Source organism: Schistocerca piceifrons, chromosome 2 (assembly GCF_021461385.2).
Source record: "Schistocerca piceifrons isolate TAMUIC-IGC-003096 chromosome 2, iqSchPice1.1, whole genome shotgun sequence".
Lineage (NCBI taxonomy): Eukaryota > Metazoa > Arthropoda > Insecta > Orthoptera > Acrididae > Schistocerca > Schistocerca piceifrons.
The window spans coordinates 741,214,580-741,236,762 of record NC_060139.1 but is presented as its reverse complement, the minus strand read 5'-3'; the positions used below and the strand labels follow the sequence as shown (position 1 = coordinate 741,236,762).

The 22,183-nt window shown below is 37.8% G+C and overlaps 1 protein-coding gene across 1 annotated transcript in view; it reads right to left on the bottom strand.

The window, feature by feature from the left end:
- Positions 1-1,401: 1,401 nt before the first annotated feature.
- Positions 1,402-22,183, bottom strand: part of LOC124776229 (GRIP and coiled-coil domain-containing protein 2-like) — a 282,612-nt gene continuing 261,830 nt past the window's right edge. Inside the window, exons 19-21 of the mRNA XM_047251088.1 lie at positions 3,067-3,329; positions 1,936-2,044; positions 1,402-1,848 (exon numbers count right to left, since the gene is read on the bottom strand). Coding sequence (XP_047107044.1) covers positions 1,781-1,848; positions 1,936-2,044; positions 3,067-3,329 — 440 coding nt within the window. The 3' untranslated portion in view covers positions 1,402-1,780. The remainder of the gene's footprint in view (positions 1,849-1,935; positions 2,045-3,066; positions 3,330-22,183) is intronic.

Genomic DNA, 22,183 nt, shown 5'->3' with positions numbered 1-22,183 from the left:
TATTATTAACAATCTGCTCAAAATTTGAGCACTGCAATAAACAGGAAACATACATAAGTATGTATCAAAACTTCATTTCTAAAGGAGCATATATCACACAACACTTGAAGTTTCTCCAATAGTTTTAAGTAAAGGTAGGTAATAAATAATAGAATGTAAAATGCCTACATATTTTTCAGGGAGAGAAAGCCATTTTAAGAACTGTAAAACTTGCCCTTCGATTATTATGCGTATTTAGTTGACATATTCTGTTTGACATTTGTGGGGAGGACAATTCTGAAGCTACTGAACAAATAAAATAATAATAATAATAATAATAATAATAATAACACAAAAGAAGAGTGTTTTCTTAATTTATATTAAATGATTTAAAACAAATTTCTTCAAAAGGATAAACATTCTTACAAAATACAGAAATGAGCACTTACATTGTTTGAGACAGAAAAGCAGCATTTACTTATAAACTGTTCAAATAAGAACCCTGTCAGTCCAACTGCTCGTTCCCGACTCAGTTCTTCTTGTATCAACTGTTTTTCTTCCTTTCACAGATGATGCCTTTTAGTGAAAGAGCACGTGCTACTAGGACAAGAACTGAGGGAAGAGACTGTTAAGTAGCTTTCTTTGTTTTGGGGAAAAAGACCAATCCAGTTCCAACAGAATATAAAGAGTGCAAGAATAAATATAAACGATTAATATTAGAGCAAAGTCAATTTTAAATGTTTTGAAAATTTCTATTAGTTTCATGTAACTATGCTTTATTATTAGCTTATGTTAGCATTATATGTTGCCCAATATTTAGATTTTGCTGATGTTTCATTGAAACTTTTTAAAAGACACTAAAAATTTTTTAAAATGCAGTACATATGCTTGCACTATAAATTACTAATTTAATTATTAATATTTAGAGAATGAACATGTCACACACAACTATTTTACTTCACTTATTATTCCATGTTGTTGATTTCGCAAACTGGACTTTAGAACATAAGGTTATAGGAATGTTTTATGTGTGCAGTGCACGTTAGTAACAGATATTTAAAATATATGTAGACACTTTTAAAGATTATTCATGAGCCCAGGTAGAAAAAAAAAAGATATTTAAAAACTCTAAAAATTCATATTACGAGCATAATATTTTATAATACAACAGGAGAAAAAGTGTTGTATTTGCTAATATTGTACTATCCTTCAGTTTATGAAACTGTCATTCTACAACTCCAAGGTAAAGATTTGGTTGTGCATTCATGTTTGTAATACTGAGAAGGGCTGACAACAAAAGAAGTGACAATATCCTTTTTTTTATATGTATACACACAGTATGGGCCCCATTAGGTATTTGTCAGTCTGTTGTCACATACAACCTCAAGCGCGCACGTGCCCCCCCCCCCCCCCCCCCACACACACAAACATTTAACTCTGTTTCCATTCACCTCTTTATAAACAATAACTTACAAGTATTTATAGCAAGTATACTCTGAAATTGAAGTAGTGTTCCTTTGCTTTCATCTTTTCTAACTAAGAAGGAGTTCTCATATATACAAATTTCTTACATTAAGTGGCATCAATAATGATGCAAAGAATGTGCAGCTGATGTATATCAGGTCAGGTACTCTGTATGATGATTGACTAAGGTTTATGGAAACAACTCTTAAGAACATCTCAGAGTTTAAGTACCTTGTTCATGCAATGAAATGGCAACCACAATCCATACCAAATGCATGAAAAGTGCTTTTTTTAAATATGCCTGTCATATCCAAGAAGGGAATGGTAAAGGCAGATGCTATAGACTGGGCCAGATAGGAAGGTAACTTCCCCAGCCTCGTCCACTGCCTGATGCATCCACTCCACCTAATGACATAGAAATGGTGATACTTAACTGTTTAGGTATCATATTACAGTTTCATACAAAAGGACCGAATTCAATTTGATGCCTACCTTTAGAGACTGCCAGTAATTGGTTTGTTTCCTCTGGACTAAGTTTCAGAATAGTGTTGAGAACAGGCACCAAACGTGTCCTTTCATCTCCACCCTGCAATGTGACAAACTGGAAGAGGGGACAAAACAAATCAATATTAGTAAACCATGTACATAAATAACATGAAAGTAACCTGGGATCAAGTAATAACACTTGTCCCCTGTCAAAGCCATTTCTGTCACACAAGTACGAAACAATTATGCACAAATAGATGGAGCTGTTTCCTCATTCTTTAGGAACATTGGCTTTCATTATGGAATATAATATGTGTTATTATGACTGCAGAACATGAGGATTTGCATTAGATGAAGTGTGAATTACAAGGAATAATTGGCACTCTAAAATACACCAGCTGACCGTTGCAACACATCATTCTTGGTCTAAAACAATGTCGACAAAGGTTAGAAGTTTACAAAACAAAAAAACATAATAATTGTCACTTCAGAGCGAATATTTAATTCCGGAGACATTTCAGCACTTCCTCAATATGAGTGAGCAAGGCTAAATGTTTTGAAACACACTGATCTCATTTCAGGTATTATACATCTAAGGAACATAATTTAAGCAGCCAAACTGTTTACTGTGAACCCTCCAAATAGTTTAAAAATGTGGGTTGAATCAAGACCCAAACCTGGAACCTGTGGCATTCATGGGCAAGTGCTATACCGACTGAATTCGTGACTTTCCCTCACAGCTTTACATTTGCCAGTACCTCACTGACACACAGTTTGATTCTGTTAGAAAGTTTCAAATCAGTGCAAACTCCCAGAATGACAATTCATTCTGTTCTGTTATTGTTTAGAGCCGCAATAACAGCTACGTAATTTGGATCGAAACATTTAATATGGACACATTTCATTTTTGTACAATAGAAAAGAGTGAAAGTTAATTTGTGACACAGTATCTGAACAATATGTTTTAATGTGATGGCTTATGTCTTTCAGCTGTATATTGACCAGACTAATATGAAAAATACCAGTTCTATGAGTGCATGACTTGTTGAGTACTACAGAACTGTACATTTAACTGTCACGATTACAGTATTCTATCGGGCTTCAAATTGTCATAAATTTGTCAAAAAAAGCTAGTACCTTAAGCAGCACATTCTTGAGATATTCCAGATTGTGAGCATGCTGCTCACGTTCAGCACTGCGCTGATTACGCCTCAATTCGTCTTTGAGCAATTTAGCTTGTTGTTGAGATAAAGCCAGCTCCCTCTCAGCTTCACTCAGCAGGGATGCCAAATGTCGTCCTCTTGCTTCTGCTGCTCTCAACTGCAGTTGAGAATCCTGGAGTGCTGCCTGAGGACTTGTATGCTCTCCTGTATTTGTGATCTCTGTCTCCTGAGATGGTACTAAAACATAAAAAGCCAAAAATTAGGTTATATAAGTCATATTTATAATTTTTCTTAAAATATATTAAATCAGAAAGTTATCCTACTAGTGAAAACAAAGTAAGTTGTTTTGCAGAGTTTCTAAACAAATCAAGCACAACAGTGTTATACTCAGAGAACAGCATGGGTTAAAAAAAGCACTTAGCATTTTCACTTCGTGATTTTTTTTAATGAAAATGTCAAGGAGCTTCAATTCTTAATTTACTCAACATACATCAGAACAATTAAAACTACATAGGAAATACAGCTTTTTCAATAAATGTAGCTTTTGTTCTTTAATTATAGAAAACTTTCACTTGTCTGTGTTTAATCTTGTATTTGATTATTTACAAGCATTGTGTTTGCACTTTTCAATGGGTGCCATCTTGAAGCTAAAATCTCTAAACACTCTGATATTTGAGTTAGGTTTACAATAAAGCTATCATCTACTTTAATCCTACGACTCTAACACCTTACTTTCATTTGACAACAGACCACACTGCTTTTGCCTTACTTTCACGTTGTACAATGAACTTACTGCTTGCCATTTGTTTGGCTGCCTTCACAACTTTTTTAAATATAGCTTCATAATGATGAAAAACCTCAGTAAAACAACTGTTTTTACTATATTTCAGTTCATTGTGGAGTGTCCTCTTTCTGGATCTAGAAATTCTTATGCCCCGAGTTATCCATTTAACTTTATTAGTCATTTTAATGATATCAATATAATGGAAGGAAACATTCCACATAATTATTAGTCATTTTGTTACATATAATTTAAAGTGGAAAGGTTTCGTTAAATATTTCAAGAAATCTACTTAAAAAATTGTTAAAATTACTATTACTTGAAATACAGTTGTTGCAAGGCCATTCACCCTTTTTTAACTTATTTCTAATAGTAACAGAACTTTTTTCATTGAGTTTCCTTTTCATATGGCTTTTATTACATGAAATTTCTTTATTAATTTTTGGTAGTTCAATGAATATTCCAGAGTGGTCAGATATTCCTAAAGCTATGCAAAATTTATAAACATCTCCAAATACGTAATTTGTTGGAATATTATCAATACAGGTAGCTCACTGCATTTACTCTAGTGGGTTGCACGAAGTTTATTCTGAAACCCAAATTGCTTTCAACTATGATATTGACAATGAAGTCAGCAGCTATTACTATCTTTTTCCTATTTTCTATACCGAGATTTTCAAGCAGGCAAAGAAACAAATGTAAACCCATATTCATTGAGGCAAATAACTTTGATTTTTCTTTTCAGATAGAATAATTGTAACTCGTTCATTTCATGACTGTTGTTTGGAAAGTCACCACTTAGACCATTTATATTCAAATACATTATGTAGGGACATTCTTCCTATTTATGGACTCAAGCATTCTCTTCCCATGGTACTGTTTCGGTCTTGCCATTTTCGTTGCCAAACACTGTTTCTCGTCCCCATCATTTCTTACAAGTTTCCCCATTTTTCAAAATCGGACATGTATCAGTGAACACTTTACTAAGAATTCTGGATCCTAACCTATTTAAATGAAGACCATCTTAATCCGCACAGCTCTTATATCATTAGAGTTTTTGTTTAAATCACAGTTTATTCTCTCTCTATATTGATCACTGGCTGATCTGCAGATAATACCATATTCTAGACATTTTGTAGTAGTTTCTGGCAGTTTGAATTACGTTTCTTGTTTCACTCACAATTCCCTCTTCCATGCTGCGAGCCATATACACACACCAAAAAATGTTTCGCATCACCCCGGTTCCCAGAACTCCTGAAGATAGACGTTAACTGTGGATATTGTATCACAGACACAGTTCCTTCAACTGTTCAGAGATGCCACTAAACCCACCCAAAGATGTAAACAACCATGCACGAGCAGTGCCTATTCGATAGATGGTGTCTGTCAGCTGATCAGTTCCCATCATTCCACCAGAAAGGAGGTACACGGCTCGTGTTTCCTATGGTTCAACCATGACTAGATGGTCAATATCGCAGTTTGATCATATCCGTATTGTTACTTTGTGCCAGGAAGGGCTCTCAACAAGGGAAGTGAATCAAAGTGATGTTGTTCGGACGTGGAGGAGATACAGAGAGACAGGAATGGTTGATGACAAGCCTCACTCAGGCCACCCAAGGGCGCCTACTGCAGTGGATGACCGCTACCTACGGATTATGGCTTGGAGGAACCCTGACAGCAACGCCACCATGTTGAATAATGCTTTTTGTGCAGCCACATGACATCGTGTTACAACTCAAACTGTGCGCAATAGGCTGTATGATGCACAACTTCACTCCCGACGTCCATGGCGGGTCCATCTTTGCAACATGACACCATGCAGCGTGGTACAGATGGGCCCAACAACACCCGAATGGACCGCTCAGGATTGGCATCATGTTCTCTTCACCAATGAGTGTCGCATATGCCTTCAACCAGACAATTGTTGGAGATGTGTTTGGAGGCAACCCAGTAAGGCTGAACACCTTAGACACACTGTCCAGAGAGTGCAGCAAGGCTAAAAATGGTTCAAATGGCTCTGAGCACTTTGGGACTTAACATCTGTGGTCATCAGTCACCTAGAACTTAGAACTAATTAAACCTAACTAACCTAAGGACATTACACACATCCATGCCCAAAGCAGGATTCGAACCTGCGACCGTAGCGGTCATGCGGTTCCAGACTGAAGCGCCCAGAACCGCACGGCCACACCAGCCGGCAATGCAACAAGGTGGAGGTTCCCTGCTGTCATGGGGCGGCATTACGTAGGGCCAATGTATGCCGCTGGTGGTCATGGAAGGCACCGTAATGGCTGTGCGAATCGTGAATGTCTTCCTCCGAGCGATAGTGCGACCATATCGGCAGCATATTGGCAAGGCATTTGTCATCATGGACGACGATTCGCACTCCCATCGTGCACATCTTGTGAATGACTTCCTTCAGGATAATGACATCACTCAACTAGAGTGGCCAGCATGTTCTCCAAACATGCCTGGGGTAGACTGAAAAGGGCTTTTTGTGGATGACGTGACCCAACAACCACTCTGATGGATCTACGCTGAATCGCCATTGAGGAGAGGATCAACAGTGCCTTGATGAACTTGTGAATAGTATGCCACAACGAATACACGCATGCATCAATGCAAGAGGTATTAGAGGTTCTGGTGTGTACAGCAATCTGGACCACCACCTCTGAAGGTCTCACTGTATGGTGGTACAACATGCAATGTGTGGATTTCATGAGCAATAAAAAGGGCAGAAATGATGTTTACGTTGATCTCTGTTCCAATTTTCTGTACAGGTTCCGAGACTCTTGGAACCGAGGTGATATAAAACTTTTTTTTTAATGTGTGTATGTTGCTAAAGTGTTTCTTGAACTGGTGGGTCTTGATTCCTGAATGAAATATCTAAGATTAAAGTAGATGATAGCTTTATTGTAAACCCAGATCAAATATCCGAATATTTAAAGAGTTTAGATTCAAGATGGCACCCACTGATAAGTGTTGTAACATAACACTTGTAAATAAGCAAAAGTTAAATAGTGCATAAATAAGCAAAAATTAAACAGTGTATCATGCAAAAATTGTCAGAAACGGGATGTAAAAGGAATTCTATGTTTGAAGTGCAACTTCTGGCTGCATGAAAGGTGTACGAAAATATGCTTAAAATTTATTAGTGACAATATTCACTGATCATGCAGGATGAAAACACAACTAGCTTCCACAGTAAGTTTGCAGGAAGAAATTATTAAAAGTGCTTCGTTGGGACACTGACACTTTAAAAGCAGAATTATCAGTGCAGAAGCATGGAAATTGTGATCTGAAATGCAGGAAAATATATTTTTGTTAGACAGTTGAGGTGAGAGACGAAAATAATATCAAAAATGGGTGGCTGGTACACTTCTTAGGTCAAACAACAAGGCTGCTGCACATGCAGAAGAACCACAAATAAATGCAAGTGGAAAAGTGTAATATACAGTACAAAAAATTTGAAAGTCTCAATAATGAAAAACAGAGTGAAAAAAATGAATTTCTTGTTGTAGGCAATTCTCTGCTGACAAATGTGGCACAGCAAAATTTCACAATGCATGTTAGACCAAAAATCAGGAACCACTAATTGGTTGGTTGGTTGGTTGGTTTAGACAGTAAAGTGACCAAACTACAGGGTCACCTACCAGTTGAACAAACACATTAGCAACATATATAGCTCACAGGATGATTCAGCAGATGCATCTTGGAAGGCTTACAAAGGAGTCTCCATCCAAGTAGGTACAAATTCTCTTAGAAGCAACACTGAAGAGGGAATTGTAAGTAAAATAGAAAATTAATCTGAACTGCCAGAAACCTCTACAAAAAGTCTACAATTGTGGTGAGTGGTATTATCTACAGAAAATCAGTCACTAATCAATATATAGAGAGAATAATTCATAAATGTGGCAAAGATGTTGATGTAGCACAATATCACAGTACAGTGAATCCCTTTGGACTCCACCAAGAAGCTGAGTATCTTACAGATTTTACAAAAGCCACAATAAAGGATGTGGAAAATGTTATCACTGAAAAATTAAAACTCTGCTGGGTGGGATGGTATACCCATTAAAGTTATTAAAACAGTGTGGGAAACAATAGCACTTCCCCTAACTAAAATATTCAACCAATCTCTTGAACACATATAGCTTTCCTAATGTTTTGAAGTATGCCAAAGTCAGACCTCTTTTCAAGAAAGGGTAGAGGGAAGATGTGGGAAACTATGGCCCTAATTCTATTCTTCCAATCCTGTCAAAAGTGTTAAAGAAAGTAGCTGCAAACCAAATCAAAAATTTTATTGTAAAAATGATATTATAATCAACCAATATGGATTTTAACCATGAAAAAACACTCTGGCTGCAGTGAACAACTTCATTGAAAAGATATGTACATCACTGGATCAGAGGAGTAAAGTTGCAGGTATCTTCTGTGATCTCACAAAAGCTTTTGACGCCGTGAACCATGACTTGCTTATCTACACATTAGACAAATACAGGATTAAGAACAATGCTCTAAATTGGCTCACGTCATACTTACACAACAGAAAACAAAGGGTAACTATCACTTCAGAAGCAGTGTATTATTATTGTAAATGGAGTACAATATCACAAGGTGCCTCAAGGCTCCAATTTGGTGCCAATCCTGTTCCTATTCTACATAAATGACTTACCCATAAATATAAATTCCCCATCAGTTTTATTTACATATGGTATCTCTGTTTTAATTGAAGATGACAATGCAGAAAAAATTCTGAGCTCCATTGTAAGCACTCTGGATACCTTGGAAAACTTGATCCAGTTAAATGGATTGAAACTAAATGTTGCAGCAAACCATGCAGTACATTTCAATACCAAACATTCAAAATGTGTGAAACTTAAATATAACATAACAATCAACTTATGGAAGACATTGACCCAGTTAAATTCCTACAACTAAATGTGGACAAGAACTTAAGTTGGAATATACGTATTGACTTCCTATCAAATAAACTATGCTGTTTTGCATTTGCAATGCAATTAGTAGCAAATTTCACTGAGATGAGTACACAAAAAAATGCTTATCATAGTTATTTTGAAACCGTTATTAGATATGGTATAATTTTCTAGAGAAATTCAAGTAGAGTACCTCAATTACTAAAACTGCAAAACAAAATTGTCAGATACATGTGCACTAAGCAGCAAACAGAGTCTTGTTGCCCATTATTTTGGAAACTACAAATCCTAAAGGTTCCCTTCACATACATTTATGAAATTATAATCTTGCTACACAGCAGACAAAAGTTTGAAGAGAATAATTTCAACCACACACACAACATGCAAAATAAAAGTAATTTTATGCTACCCACACACCAGTTGCAATTATATGCACGGACTCCACGGTGTACAGGGATGACAATATAAAACAAATTAAGGGGCAAAAACATGTTTAATGTTAAGCCAAATTTTAAAAACTAGGCTACAGCAGATTCCATGGGAGAAACACAACTTTTCAATAGAAGAATTCATGGATGATGAAATGATAATTTGAGCAAGGGGTAATTAAGTGTTAAGATTTTATTGTATGTGTGCATAACAAAATTGTATCTAACAATGGAAACTCCAGGTGAAAATTTCAAAAATGTAGGAAAAGATAGACTGCTATTTATTGCAAAGAAGATACATCATGCTGCAGACAGGCACAATTAAAAGACACTCACATGTAGCTTTCGGCCACAGCCTTCGTCGAGTCGACAAAGACGCACACAAGCACACACACACGCACGCACGCACACACACACACACACACACGCACGTGCACATGACCGCCAAGTCTAACACCTTGGGCCCGAATGTATTATTGTATTATTATTATGATGCTGTTTGTTAACATCAGTTGTTCTGTGTTTATGGTTAAATTTTACGAAATTCTGACAGTCTCCTGTACCTTGAGCAAATGATTTACATTATGTACATTATGAGACAAATAAACCACAATTCCCAATATCTAAATGCTGTCTGATAAAATGTTTTGTACAACTGTGAAAAATCAACCTATGATTGATTAATATATGCTATCTTTACAGCAATATCAAAAGTTGCAACAGTTTCCAAATGTATGTTCTATTAGTTCCTGAAAACGAGAAAGTAATCTCTGCCACTAAATACATGTAATCTCTGCCACTAAATACATCAGTGCAATACCAGAAAGTATGTCTCGAGCAATAATTTTGTTTTCTGCAGTTATCTTGTTACAGAAGTAATTTTAATCAAATCAAAAGGAAAATTCACCTGAGAAAACTACAAAATTACTGAAAATGTGCCAGTGAAACACACTTCACTTGTTAGGAAGCATGCCTAGTCCCATGGCATAGGGGAAATAAGTACAAAAGTAAAGAGATTTGTTTATCTTTGGCAGTTCAAATGGACAGGGAAATGACAGTGAGAGATGAGACGAATCACCTTGTGCACTACGTGGGTATACCTGGTGGCCGCATTCAACATGCTGAAGAGGCTGTTCGAGCAAGCATTGGGGGGAACAGCATGCAACCAACTGGCACATGTAGAAACAAATGATGCCTGTTGTCTGGGCTCAGAGTTAATTCTTGGAATATTCTAGTGATTGGCAAAGAAGGTTAAGAAGGCCAGCCTCCCTATCAAAATTTCAATGAAGCTCACAATCTCCAACATTGTCCTCAGTACTGATTGCGGCCCATTGGTTCCAAGACAAGTGGAAGGCACGAACCCGAGACTTCAATCGCCTATTTCATAAACTTGCAACACAGGGTTAAGAATTTCAGGGTCCCCATAAATGGGCAGAGGAGCGCACAAGACATTTTTATATTAGGAAACTATTCACCCACTCCAGAAGGTAATACTTGTACGAGAACACAAAGTTTTAATGTATAATTCAAAGAAATGTAACATCCATTAAAATCTGTGAGATTAGTTGCTGAAGCATTTACAACAAAGGGCCAAATTTTGACATGCCTCTAAAAAGCAGTAGTGTTCATTTAACTCTAAGTACACAAAAAGGATAAAACTTGAAACTAACAGAAATGAGAGTTATGGTGTAAATCTAAGTTGAGTATGCAGAATGATAGGCTAATGGGAAATGGAGGTGGCGTATCCATCACAGTAGACAAGAAACTCAAATCCGACAAGATAGAAAGTAAAGTTGCATGCGAGACAGTTTGGGCAAGACTCAGCATCAAGGGTGGGCACAGACTTAATTTTAATTCTTTCACTGACCACCAGACTCACTCCCCAGTGTAACCAAGAACTTTCAACAAAATTCAGTTGATAGTACATATTTTCTCCTACGACACTGTTATCATTAGAGGACACTTCAGTTTGATAGTACATATCTTCTCCAATGACAGTGTTATCATTAGAGAAAACTTTAATCATCTAACAATTTCTTGGGGTAATCAGTTTGTAACCGGTGGGCCTGAAACGATATCCTGCAGAACAACAGTAAATGTCTTCTTTGAAAACCATTTAGAACAGGTAGTTCAGAAGCCCACGCATGATGCAGAAACAGGTATCATATGTTCATAATATCCTAATCAACACGACTTTGGTCCGCCAATGTTTTGTGTCTGGCCACTGCCAACATTGGTGAAATAAAAACACAGTACCTTTGCATATTATAGCCATTACAAAGTAATTTTCTTGCCAAACCAACATGCACCTATGTAGTGCCACCACTACATGAAGAAACCGCAGCTTGTTCCCTCCCACACCACTTCTCCCCTTCCTCAATCTGTATGGTGGGGAGTTAATGAGCAGAGCTTCCTTCATTCCCTGCACTCCCCTGAGAATTTGTTCAGGACATTTGGAGAGGATGTGGGGGCAACAACCATATCAGTGAACACGCAACAGCTGTAGCAACCATGATGATCAAAGTACAGAGGGAAACTAAAATAAGAAGAAAGGTTTTCATATTCAGTAAAGTAGATAAAGAAGTAGTAGTAGTACCAATAGTTCATGATAGCATGGTACAGAGATTCTTTAACAAAACTTCTAAAGGAACAGCAACTACAGCTTAATTGGTGTAAACCAATCTACAGCTGTAGATGGGTTTTACATGGTTCCGGCTAGTGTGCGCCCATTTCAGTTCTAGTAAAAATGGTGTCCGGACAACAGAAAGCATTCTGTGTTCTACGTATTGCGCAGTGCAGGTCAATGATAACTGTTCAGGGTGACTTTCGTATCTGGTATGGTTGCTCTGGTGTGGGACAGAACAAGCTGTGGTTCCACAGTGGTGGCACACATAGGTGCATGATGGTTTGGCAGCACACATAGGTGCATGTTGGTTTGGCAAGAAAATTATTTTGTAATGGCTATAATATGCAAGGGTACTGTGTTTTTATTTCACCAATGTTGGCAGTGGCCAGACACAAAACATTGGCAGACCAAAGTTGCCCGACTTCTGTTGATTAGGATATTTTGAACATACAGCACAGAGCATTAGATGATGGCATGAATAATTCTGAGAAACAGGTTGTTTGTGTAAAGACAAATCGCCGGGCCATCCCCAAGTGTCTAACACAGATGTCGAACACATCCGCCGTAGTTTCACAATGAGTCCGCAGATATCCATTTGCTGTGCAGCTCAGATCTAGATAGCTTACCTCAAGAACTCACCCATCTAAAGACAGTATTCAGCGAAAGTGGGTATTCTACCTGGCAGATTAACAGGGCACTAACAGTTAAAACCAAGAAGCAGGAAGTGGAAAAAAGAGGAGAACTTGCCAGAACAATCTTTAGCTTTTCTTCCTTTCCTTGGCAACACTTCATTTAAAATAGCAAGAATCCTCCGAAAATTTCAGGTAAAGTGATTTTCCGCCCACCATCGAAGATTGCGGACCTTGTGGGATCAGTAAAGGACAATCTGTTACTATGAAAGGCCGAAATTTACAAGATACCATGCCAATGTGGCATGGCTTACATAGGTCAAATCACACACACCGTGAAAGAACGCTGCACTGAACATCAACGTTACACTCGCCTTTTGCAGCCAAACAAGTCCGCTATCGCTGAACATTGTATTTCCACTGGACATTCAATGGAGTGTGAGAAAACAATGATTTTGTCCACAGCGACATCTTTCTGGGACTCCATGATTAAAGAATCCGTAGAAATATGCCTGGCGGAAAATCTGTTGAACCTTGACAGCAGCTACCAGTTGGACAGTGCATGGAATTCCATCATCCCCATGATTTGCTCAAATCGAAGATGACAAGAGTGTGCCACCGGCCGCGGCAAAAAGCAACGCATATGACGACTGAGTTCTGCTATTCCACCAGCGAGGGCACTGCCGGTGGGCAGTGTGGTCCATCTATAAAGTTTTCGACGCATGCGCAGAATAGTTACAGCGCACTATATATTGCAGAACAGAGGACATTTTCACCAGTCTGCGACGGTTCACCTGAAGATGACTGGCAGGTGCCCAGTTGAAATATCGTGCGAGGTATTGAACGATGACTGGCTGCAAACCCGAAATTAGTTTGAACAGTCAATTTGCCGGGAAAATTTTAAAATTCACGTCTGGATAGATGTCTACCTATTACACGTTACAACCTACTTCAACTGTCGCAGGTCTCTGTCCATCAGCAGACAAGGTTGGACTGTATGCTTTTGTTCTGTACGTGTCCTTTCACACATTTCCACTTCACTATCACATCAGAAACAGTGGATCTAGGGATGTTTAGGAGTGTGGAAATCTCACATACAGACATATGATGGAAGTGACACCCAATCACCTGAGCATGTTCGAAGTCCGTGAGTTCTGCAGAGTGCCCCATTCTTCTCTCTCACATGTCTAATGACTAGTGAGGTCACTGATATGGAGTAACTGGCAGTAGGTGGCAATACAATACACCTAATACAAGAAACTTATGTTTTTGGGGGTGTCCGGATCCTTTTGATCACATCATGTATGTAACATACTTATCTTTTGTTTTATTCCATTGTTTACTGTTTTGTTTTACTGGCTCCTAATCTTGTGGTGTTATTTTTATATAATGGATCAAAAACTAATGTTTAATAGTTGTATGTTGTGGAGGGGAACAGAAGATGAAGAGTCAGCTTAAATTTTCATGGAAGTTAGGCGCCATAAGAGAGTATTATAGATGTAACATATGAGGTGTTAAGATTAGTTTGACGAAGGTGTTGCTCAGCATTCTTCCTACATCTACCAATGGGGTCTGTCATCAAGATAATGTATTGTCGTCCAACAAACATGATACACATGGTTTGGGAGTTCGAGACTAAGTCTCTATACTGTAGTTATACTTATGTTTACTTACTATTTTTGTTACAAGTCTTCCATCAAATATACCACACACAAAAATGATGTTTGTGAACGTACTGTAATAGACTGGTTTTCCTACTGTAGGGAGACGTGGTGAATTTATTAAATGCAGGATATAACAGAATGATGATTTAAAAATTTGAGCAAGTGTAGAGGGCAAAATTTTGAATGTTTTGATATAAGGAACATGTAGACACAAATGTCAAAGTTTCTACAGCTACCACCATCTTGTTAAAAATCCACCTATTTTGATAAGCAGATATACCATGCATTCCGTTCTAAGCAAGTTCAGAGGAGGAATGTAAATGAAGATGTGGAGGCACCCATTGCAATGGCATTCTTGCCGTATTTTTGTGGCATGTCTTCCAGAATAGAAAGAATCCTCAAGAGACCGACATCAAGTGTGTTTTTGGCTACCAGTAAAATTGAGGAATTTGTTGTGTTCGGTCAATGACGATCTTGGTCTTAGGACATGTAGTGTATGTAAGATTCCATGTCAATGTGGGAAATCTTATACTAGGCAGACATGCCGAACAGTGCAAGAATATCGTGCTGAACACCATCGTCACACATGCCTGGGCCAACCTGACAAACCAGCAGCAGTGCAGCACTGCCTCGAAACAGGACACTGCATGTTTCACGAGAAGAAAGTTTTATGCCCAGCATCATCTTTCTGGAACTGTGTTCTTAAGGAGGCCAGACATATCCTTACAGCAGACAATTTTAGAATTCTACCTGGAATTCAGCACTGGCTGCCATTAAATCAAACAAGGAGAAACAAGAACTTTCGATTCATGACTTGATGCGGTGCAATGTTCAAATACCTGTATGAGTACATACTAGATGAGATTCTCACATTTCAGCTGGAAATCTTGGAGATTATCTTATTGACCTTAACATCTTACCAAGTCCTTTGAATGGTGCACTGTATTTGAGCTCTCTGGACAATGCCTTGCCTGAACTTCTGAAGGATATTCAGTTGCAACTGTGCACTAGTTTGTGGTTTCTGAACAATGGTGCTCCAATGCACTTTGATTCTCAGGCCATACCCAGTCAATTAGTCTGTGCTTCGTTGGCCTCATCCCTCCTGACTTTTTCCTCTGGAGTTATGTGAAGTCACTTGTGTACTCAACACCAGCAGGAACAAGGAACAGTACCTAAGCTTACTGAGTGCATCTTTAATAGTGTTTGATATCGACAGATGACAGCATGGAATCTTGCAGAGAAGCAGACAAAACATGGTCTGTTGTTGTTTATAATGTAATGAAGTTGATGGTCATCACACTGAACATTTACTCTCCAGTAGCAAAGCCACAGATTCGGTTTATAGTATTTGCCTGTATACTATTGTAACAAACATTATACAAACTATAATAAACTGGTGTTTCATTTAGCCTACAAAATGTGTAGAAAGTGCATAGTGTTATAGAAATTTTATTTCACATTTCCAGCTACAGGTTCCTTATATCAGAACATTCAATATTTCATCACCTACAATCTACCAAATTTTTAAAATGTCATTCTACTATAACCAGTATGGGGAACCAATAAAGGAAGAGGGATGGTAATGGAAGTTGATGACTCTCATTTTGGTATCAATAAGGGTGGAAAGGGGCAGTGTGGGTCTTTGGGTTTTCTAGCTGTCTTTGGGTGGGGATTCTGCTGACTTTGTATTTTAGGGGGTTTTAACTTCCCTCATACAGGAATATATAGGTAAGGGCTACGATCACCCTGTTGTGAACCACGATTTGGAATTTAAAGACTATGGGGCTGGGGCCTGTACCAATATTCCTGAGAGGTATTAGGGAGCTGTCAAATCTGTTGTTGGAAAGTGGCAAATGCAATAGTCTGTCTTGTAGACTCATCATGATAAGTAATGCTGGCAGAAGCGTGTTCCTCAGGGTTACTCTATTTTCAAGGATTTAGTTTTTATTATTATTATTATTATTTTAAACTAAATTGTGAAATTGTTCTATTTTATTGCAATTGACAATTTTACCTTTACCCTTTGGTGTTATTTCTGTTCACAAGTATATCTTTCTCTTCATGGCAAATTTTGTCTCTGGTTAGTTTGAATCTTTGTTTTGTTGAATTTGCTTTTGTTGTATAAGCTTTTGAATTTCTGTATTGGTATCAGTCTTCTAAGTTGAAGTATATAAGTTTATTGGTGCTTTAGATACAACCTTTTGTTAGTTTCTGCAAATTTCTGCTATGTGTACAGGTGCCACTTGTTTTTATTTATTTATTTATTTTTTTTTTATTTATTGCTACGATTTTGGAATTTTGTACCACTATCGCTATGGGTCTTTTTAAGTTGAGAAATACAGATCAACATTTCCAATAAAAGTTACAGTTGGTTTGCTCTAAGTGAGCATTTTTATAACTAATATTCTATCATTGATTCATTTAGTGTATTTTAGTTACCTCCATTTTCCTGCTGTAGTCTCATTAGCTTCACTACTTGTTATTGAGAACTTGTATGAGACCGTATTTGATGTTTATATTTTCACACAATGGATGTGTAAGGTTTTTAAGCTGCTATTTTGAAATCGTATTTGTGTAGCATCTTGGGGCTTGACATTATGTCTTTCGTCACATTGACCAGTGGTACTAGACACTCCTGTTTATCTGAAGTGCAGATATTGTGCATTTGTTTCACTTTTATTGTGCATATGATGAGCCACATTGAGATACGACATGCTCTTCAGAATTGGACGGTAGTCACAGCAATGTAATGAGAGGAAATATGTAGATGTAGATGTAAATAGCTACTTGGATGTGGAAATAAATATTTCATGGACTACCATCCTGCACTGGTGATGTGCAGACTTCTCAAGAACTGCCATCTCAACAATGGAAAGATGTTCAAATTAAAATGAGATGACATTTTGAATTACAATAGTGATTCTATGTATAGAAGTATTAAGATGTTATACTGGTTTGACTGGTTGAGGTACTCAAAAGTCAAAAGAATATATACTGCATGTTTAAGCAAAAATACCATGGAAAGTTTATTTTTAAAATGTGGTATGAATGAGATGACATTTTTTGAATGTAAATCAGTTATTATAGCTTTGGTGATAAAGTCTGAAAGATCAACATGGGGAGGATATGGCCAAAGTACTATTCTACAAATTAATAACAAACCTGTGTTTGAAGAAACTGTTACACTGCATTTATAGTGCCCTTGTGTAGGATGGAGAGATCAAGTGATAATTGCTGATTTTTGAAGTGAATCAAAAATTTGAACTCTGCAAGAAATTATTATAAAGACCACGAAGAGTGCCAAAAGCAAAGAATACTAAAGAAAACCGATAAGGAAGAATATCTGAAGACTATATATGAAGAAAAGCCGGTTTCTCGTAAAGAATTGTTGTCAAATGTTGCCTTGCACACAGCAACCAAAATAACTAACAGATCAAAAAAAGAAATTGTGCTGAAGACAACTGTTACTAGGATATCTGGTGCTAATAAATTTTAATTAAAGGCTACAGCATGTTATTGCAAAAAGAAGTTTCTTTTAAAAGATGATAGAATGGAAGATACGCTTAGGAGAGACTATTTAAATATTGTACACAACTACAATTTGACTGGAGGTAGAAATATGTTAATAAATTTGATAAGCAGTTCAAAATTAATTGGAATGAATTTTGATGTCTTCTAGTAATTCATTTCTTTGAAATGTCCGATTCCAACAGAAAAGTAGGTCATTAGGACTTAACAGTGGCATTGAAAGGACAATCATGTTTATTCCTGTTGAAAAGCTATACGGTTTTGATTTAAATGTGGAATTAAAACAAAGAGTGGTTACAAAATATAAGAGTAGGATTGTGCCATAAAACAGTATTGTACTGGAAAAGATACTGCAAGATGTATTAATTAAGAGAATTAAAAGACTGTCAGACAGATTAATGTACCCTCTCAGGGAGTTCACATTCCTTGTGAATTTGTAGCCAAGACTTACATGGTCCTAAGTTGGTCTTTTAATTTGTTCGTATTTTGTGTTCTTTACAATGATCCTACCCTCATTCTACTCCGTGTTCTCTGTCTGTAGTTTCTTTCACTATCAGTATCTACCTTTAAGAATGAACACAAAAAGTTAGTAAGTTGGTTTCATTAACAACCAATAATTACTGTGGATCTTTTATTTCATGTATGCACTGGTCTGTAATAATAAACTTTTACAACAACACTTAAGTAGAAATATATAGAGAGTTGGGGGATGCAGTGCAATTTTAAATGTTGCTAGTAAGCCAATGCTTGATGGATTTTGTATGTTTATCATGGAAGGCATTGATGATGGGACACAGTTATTTATGAGTAGTTCTGTACAGTATTGTCGGTGTGTGAAAACTTTGTGAGATACTGTTTCAAACGCTGCTGCTAAAAAAAGACATGGTCATTTGTTGAATTAGGATTGTGCCATTGTATGTAATCAGTCATCAAATGCACTCTATAATGTTTCATTTTGGTAAAGTGGCTGTTAAGACTAGTGGTTCATTGTTAATATTACATTTTACTTTGTTCCTACTGAAGATTAATTTTTCCACAACCAATTGTCTTTCACATTGCTTTTATGGTGCTAAGTGTGATGAATTTCAAGAAACATTTCTCATTCTAAAAATCTAGCACGTTTAAATTTTTGCGGTGGAACATCATCAATTGCTTACTTACAAGTGAGGTTTGGGATTTTGTGCTTCACCTTAGTTTCATTGTAAAACAACAAACATATAGTGTATACCTGTCATAACCTACGAATGTTCATACAGGGTGTGGTAGATAAGTAATGAGACTCAGTCTAGAAAAACAAATTTATTGATCCAATTTGTACAAAACGTTAATATTCTTCAAAGTACTCGCCTCGGGCGTCGACACAACGTTGCCAGCGCGTTTTCCAAGCTTCATAGGCCCCACTGTAGTCCGTTTGAGTTATCCCAGTTAGTGCCTTCGTGACAGCACGTTGGATGTTCGGAATATTGTCGAAACAATGACCCTTCAGGCATCTTTTGACCTTCGGAAATAGGAAGAAATCAGGAGGACTCAAGTCAGGGCTGTATGGTGGCTGTGGCAAAACTTCAACTCCAATTCGGGTCAAGTAGGAGGTCATGAGGAACGCTGTGTGCGCCGGAGCGTTGTTGTGGTGGAGACGCCAGCGTTGAGCAAGGTCCTGTCGCTTCCGTTTGACGGCTCTGTGCAATCACTGAAGGACTTCTTTGTAGAATTCGGCATTGACAGTCTCCCCCTGAGGGACAAACTCTTTGTGGATTAACCCCCGCTTGTCGAAAAACACAATCAGCATTGTCTTGATGCGGGACTTTGACATTCTTGCTTTCTTCGGCCGCGGGGATGCCGGTGTGTGCCACTCCGAGCTCTGGGCTTTCGTCTCCGGGTCGTACTGGAATGTCCACGATTCGTCGCCTGTTACTACGTTGTCTAAAAAGTGTGGATTATTTTCCAAATCATTCAACATCTCACGGCAAACGTCCACTTGTTGTTGCTTTTGTTCAGCGGTGAGCACTCGGGGAACCAATTTTGCGCAAACTTTCCTCATCATCAAATCTTGCGTAACAATTTGGTGAACCGTAAATTTATTCACGGAGACCTCATCGGCGATCATTTTGAGACTTAAACGACGGTCGGAGTCCAGGAGTTCTTTCACTTTGGCCACCGTTTCATCCACACGACTCGTTGAAGGGCGTCCAGATCGTTCCATGTCTTCAACGGATTCCCTCCCGTTTTTAAATTCATTAAACCACCAGAACACTTGAGCTCTTGATAGGGAGTCTTCTTTGTAGGCCTCCGTAATCATAGCAAGAGTTTCTGAAGCAGTTTTGCCCAAGCGAAAGCAAAATTTGATTGCATACCACTGTTCTATCGAGCGATCCATCTTCAGCATTTTCACAAGTGTCACGGGCACACAAACAACGTAATACGCGAAGCTCGACCCTCACTGCACCAGAGCTCCGACGCGACTGCGAACCGGTTCTATTGTTAGCTCAGATCCTCCACCACGTGACGTACAGGTGGAGACCGCCCTGCGAGTGACTGGGGTGCCGCGTGGCGGCCAGTCTCATTACTTATCTACCACACCCTGTAATTACAAATGTGACATATTTATTTAGAGACCATTATACTTTGGATTTGCAAGAATTTGCAAGTAGACATTCACTGAATTGTTACTTCATAATGACTTTACATTTAACGCTATGTCATCAATGCTGTATTCCCTAACCATTTGTCGTATTCAAAATAGAACCATTCCGTAGCCTGACCACACCTCTGGCAATACTGAAGAGCTCTAGAAGCATTCTACATATCTAGTATCTATATCTACAAATTCAAGGCTATATAAATCTTTTTTTGTGATTTACAAAGTCTCATCAATGGCCAAAACCAGTATCCCAAAGCTAAGGCTGAATCTCAACAGATCACACCACTCTCCCAAGTATAAGACACTGCCATATATATTCATGGACGTCTGGTTAAAAGTATACATTGCACACAGATCTAACTTTTCCTTGTACGCTACAAGTTTCAAGGATCTTTCTTTCAGAAAATGAGTTCAGAAGAAGGATATCTCAAATGCTAGAGGCACCTTGATAGTAACTTTAGAGAGTCTATTATCAGATAACAAAAAATTAGGTATCCATAGAGCATCCCACAAGATTCACTGCTGTCTTCTATAACTTTAATTACTTCTGCATTATCCACTATGCAAATGTACGTATTCTAGCGTATATATATATATATATAATGGAAGGAAACATTCCACGTGGGAAAAATTATATATAAAAACAAAGATGAGGTGACTTACCGAACAAAAGCGCTGGCAGGTCGATAGACACACAAACAAACACAAACACACACACAAAATTCAAGCTTTCGCAACAAACTGTTGCCTCATCAGGAAAGAGGGAAGGAGAGGGGAAGACGAAAGGAAGTGGGTTTTAAGGGAGAGGGTAAGGAGTCATTCCAATCCCGGGAGCGGAAAGACTTACCTTAGGGGGAAAAAAGGACAGGTATACACTCGCACACACGCACATATCCATCCACACATACAGACACAAGCAGACATATTTAAATATGTCTGCTTGTGTCTGTATGTGTGGATGGATATGTGCGTGTGTGCGAGTGTATACCTGTCCTTTTTTCCCCCTAAGGTAAGTCTTTCCGCTCCCGGGATTGGAATGACTCCTTACCCTCTCCCTTAAAACCAACTTCCTTTCGTCTTCCCCTCTCCTTCCCTCTTTCCTGATGAGGCAACAGTTTGTTGCGAAAGCTTGAATTTTGTGTGTGTGTTTGTGTGTCTATCGACCTGCCAGCGCTTTTGTTCGGTAAGTCACCTCATCTTTGTTTTTATATATATATATATATATATATATATATATATATATATATATATATATATATATATATATATATATATAGAGAGAGAGAGAGAGAGAGAGAGAGAGAGAGAGAGAGAGAGAGATGGTTATGAAAGAAGAGTTGTGTGCTTTACACTTTATATTAGAAATAACTAGGATTATGCATCCACCATAAGAAATGTCCCCTGAAAATGCATTTCATACTTCCAAATTGACTAGACAATTGACTAAACTGTGATATAATACATTTTAAGTTTTATGGTGGATTACTTTTTTTCCAGGCATTTCAACGATTTCACATTGCTTTGGGGAGAAATGGCCAAATAGCTGACCACTAAAACAACACTTATGACATGCTAACATGATTTAATAAATAAAAATATAATGACATTATGACATAGTTTTCTAGCTACAATGACCCAACAATAAATAAAAAGGGAAAGAACAAAAGGTGTGTCATACAGGACTAAAGTAAGACAAAACTAGGTGATTTTTTATTTGCAAGGTAGGAGTAACAGCATCAAAACTGGTCCAGAGAAGAAAGCATTGGTTATGAATAGAGTGGTGTAGCCAAATATATGAAGTATGGTAGGACATAGGATAGGTGTGCTAAGACAGGTAGACCTACACTTGTGTTAATGTGT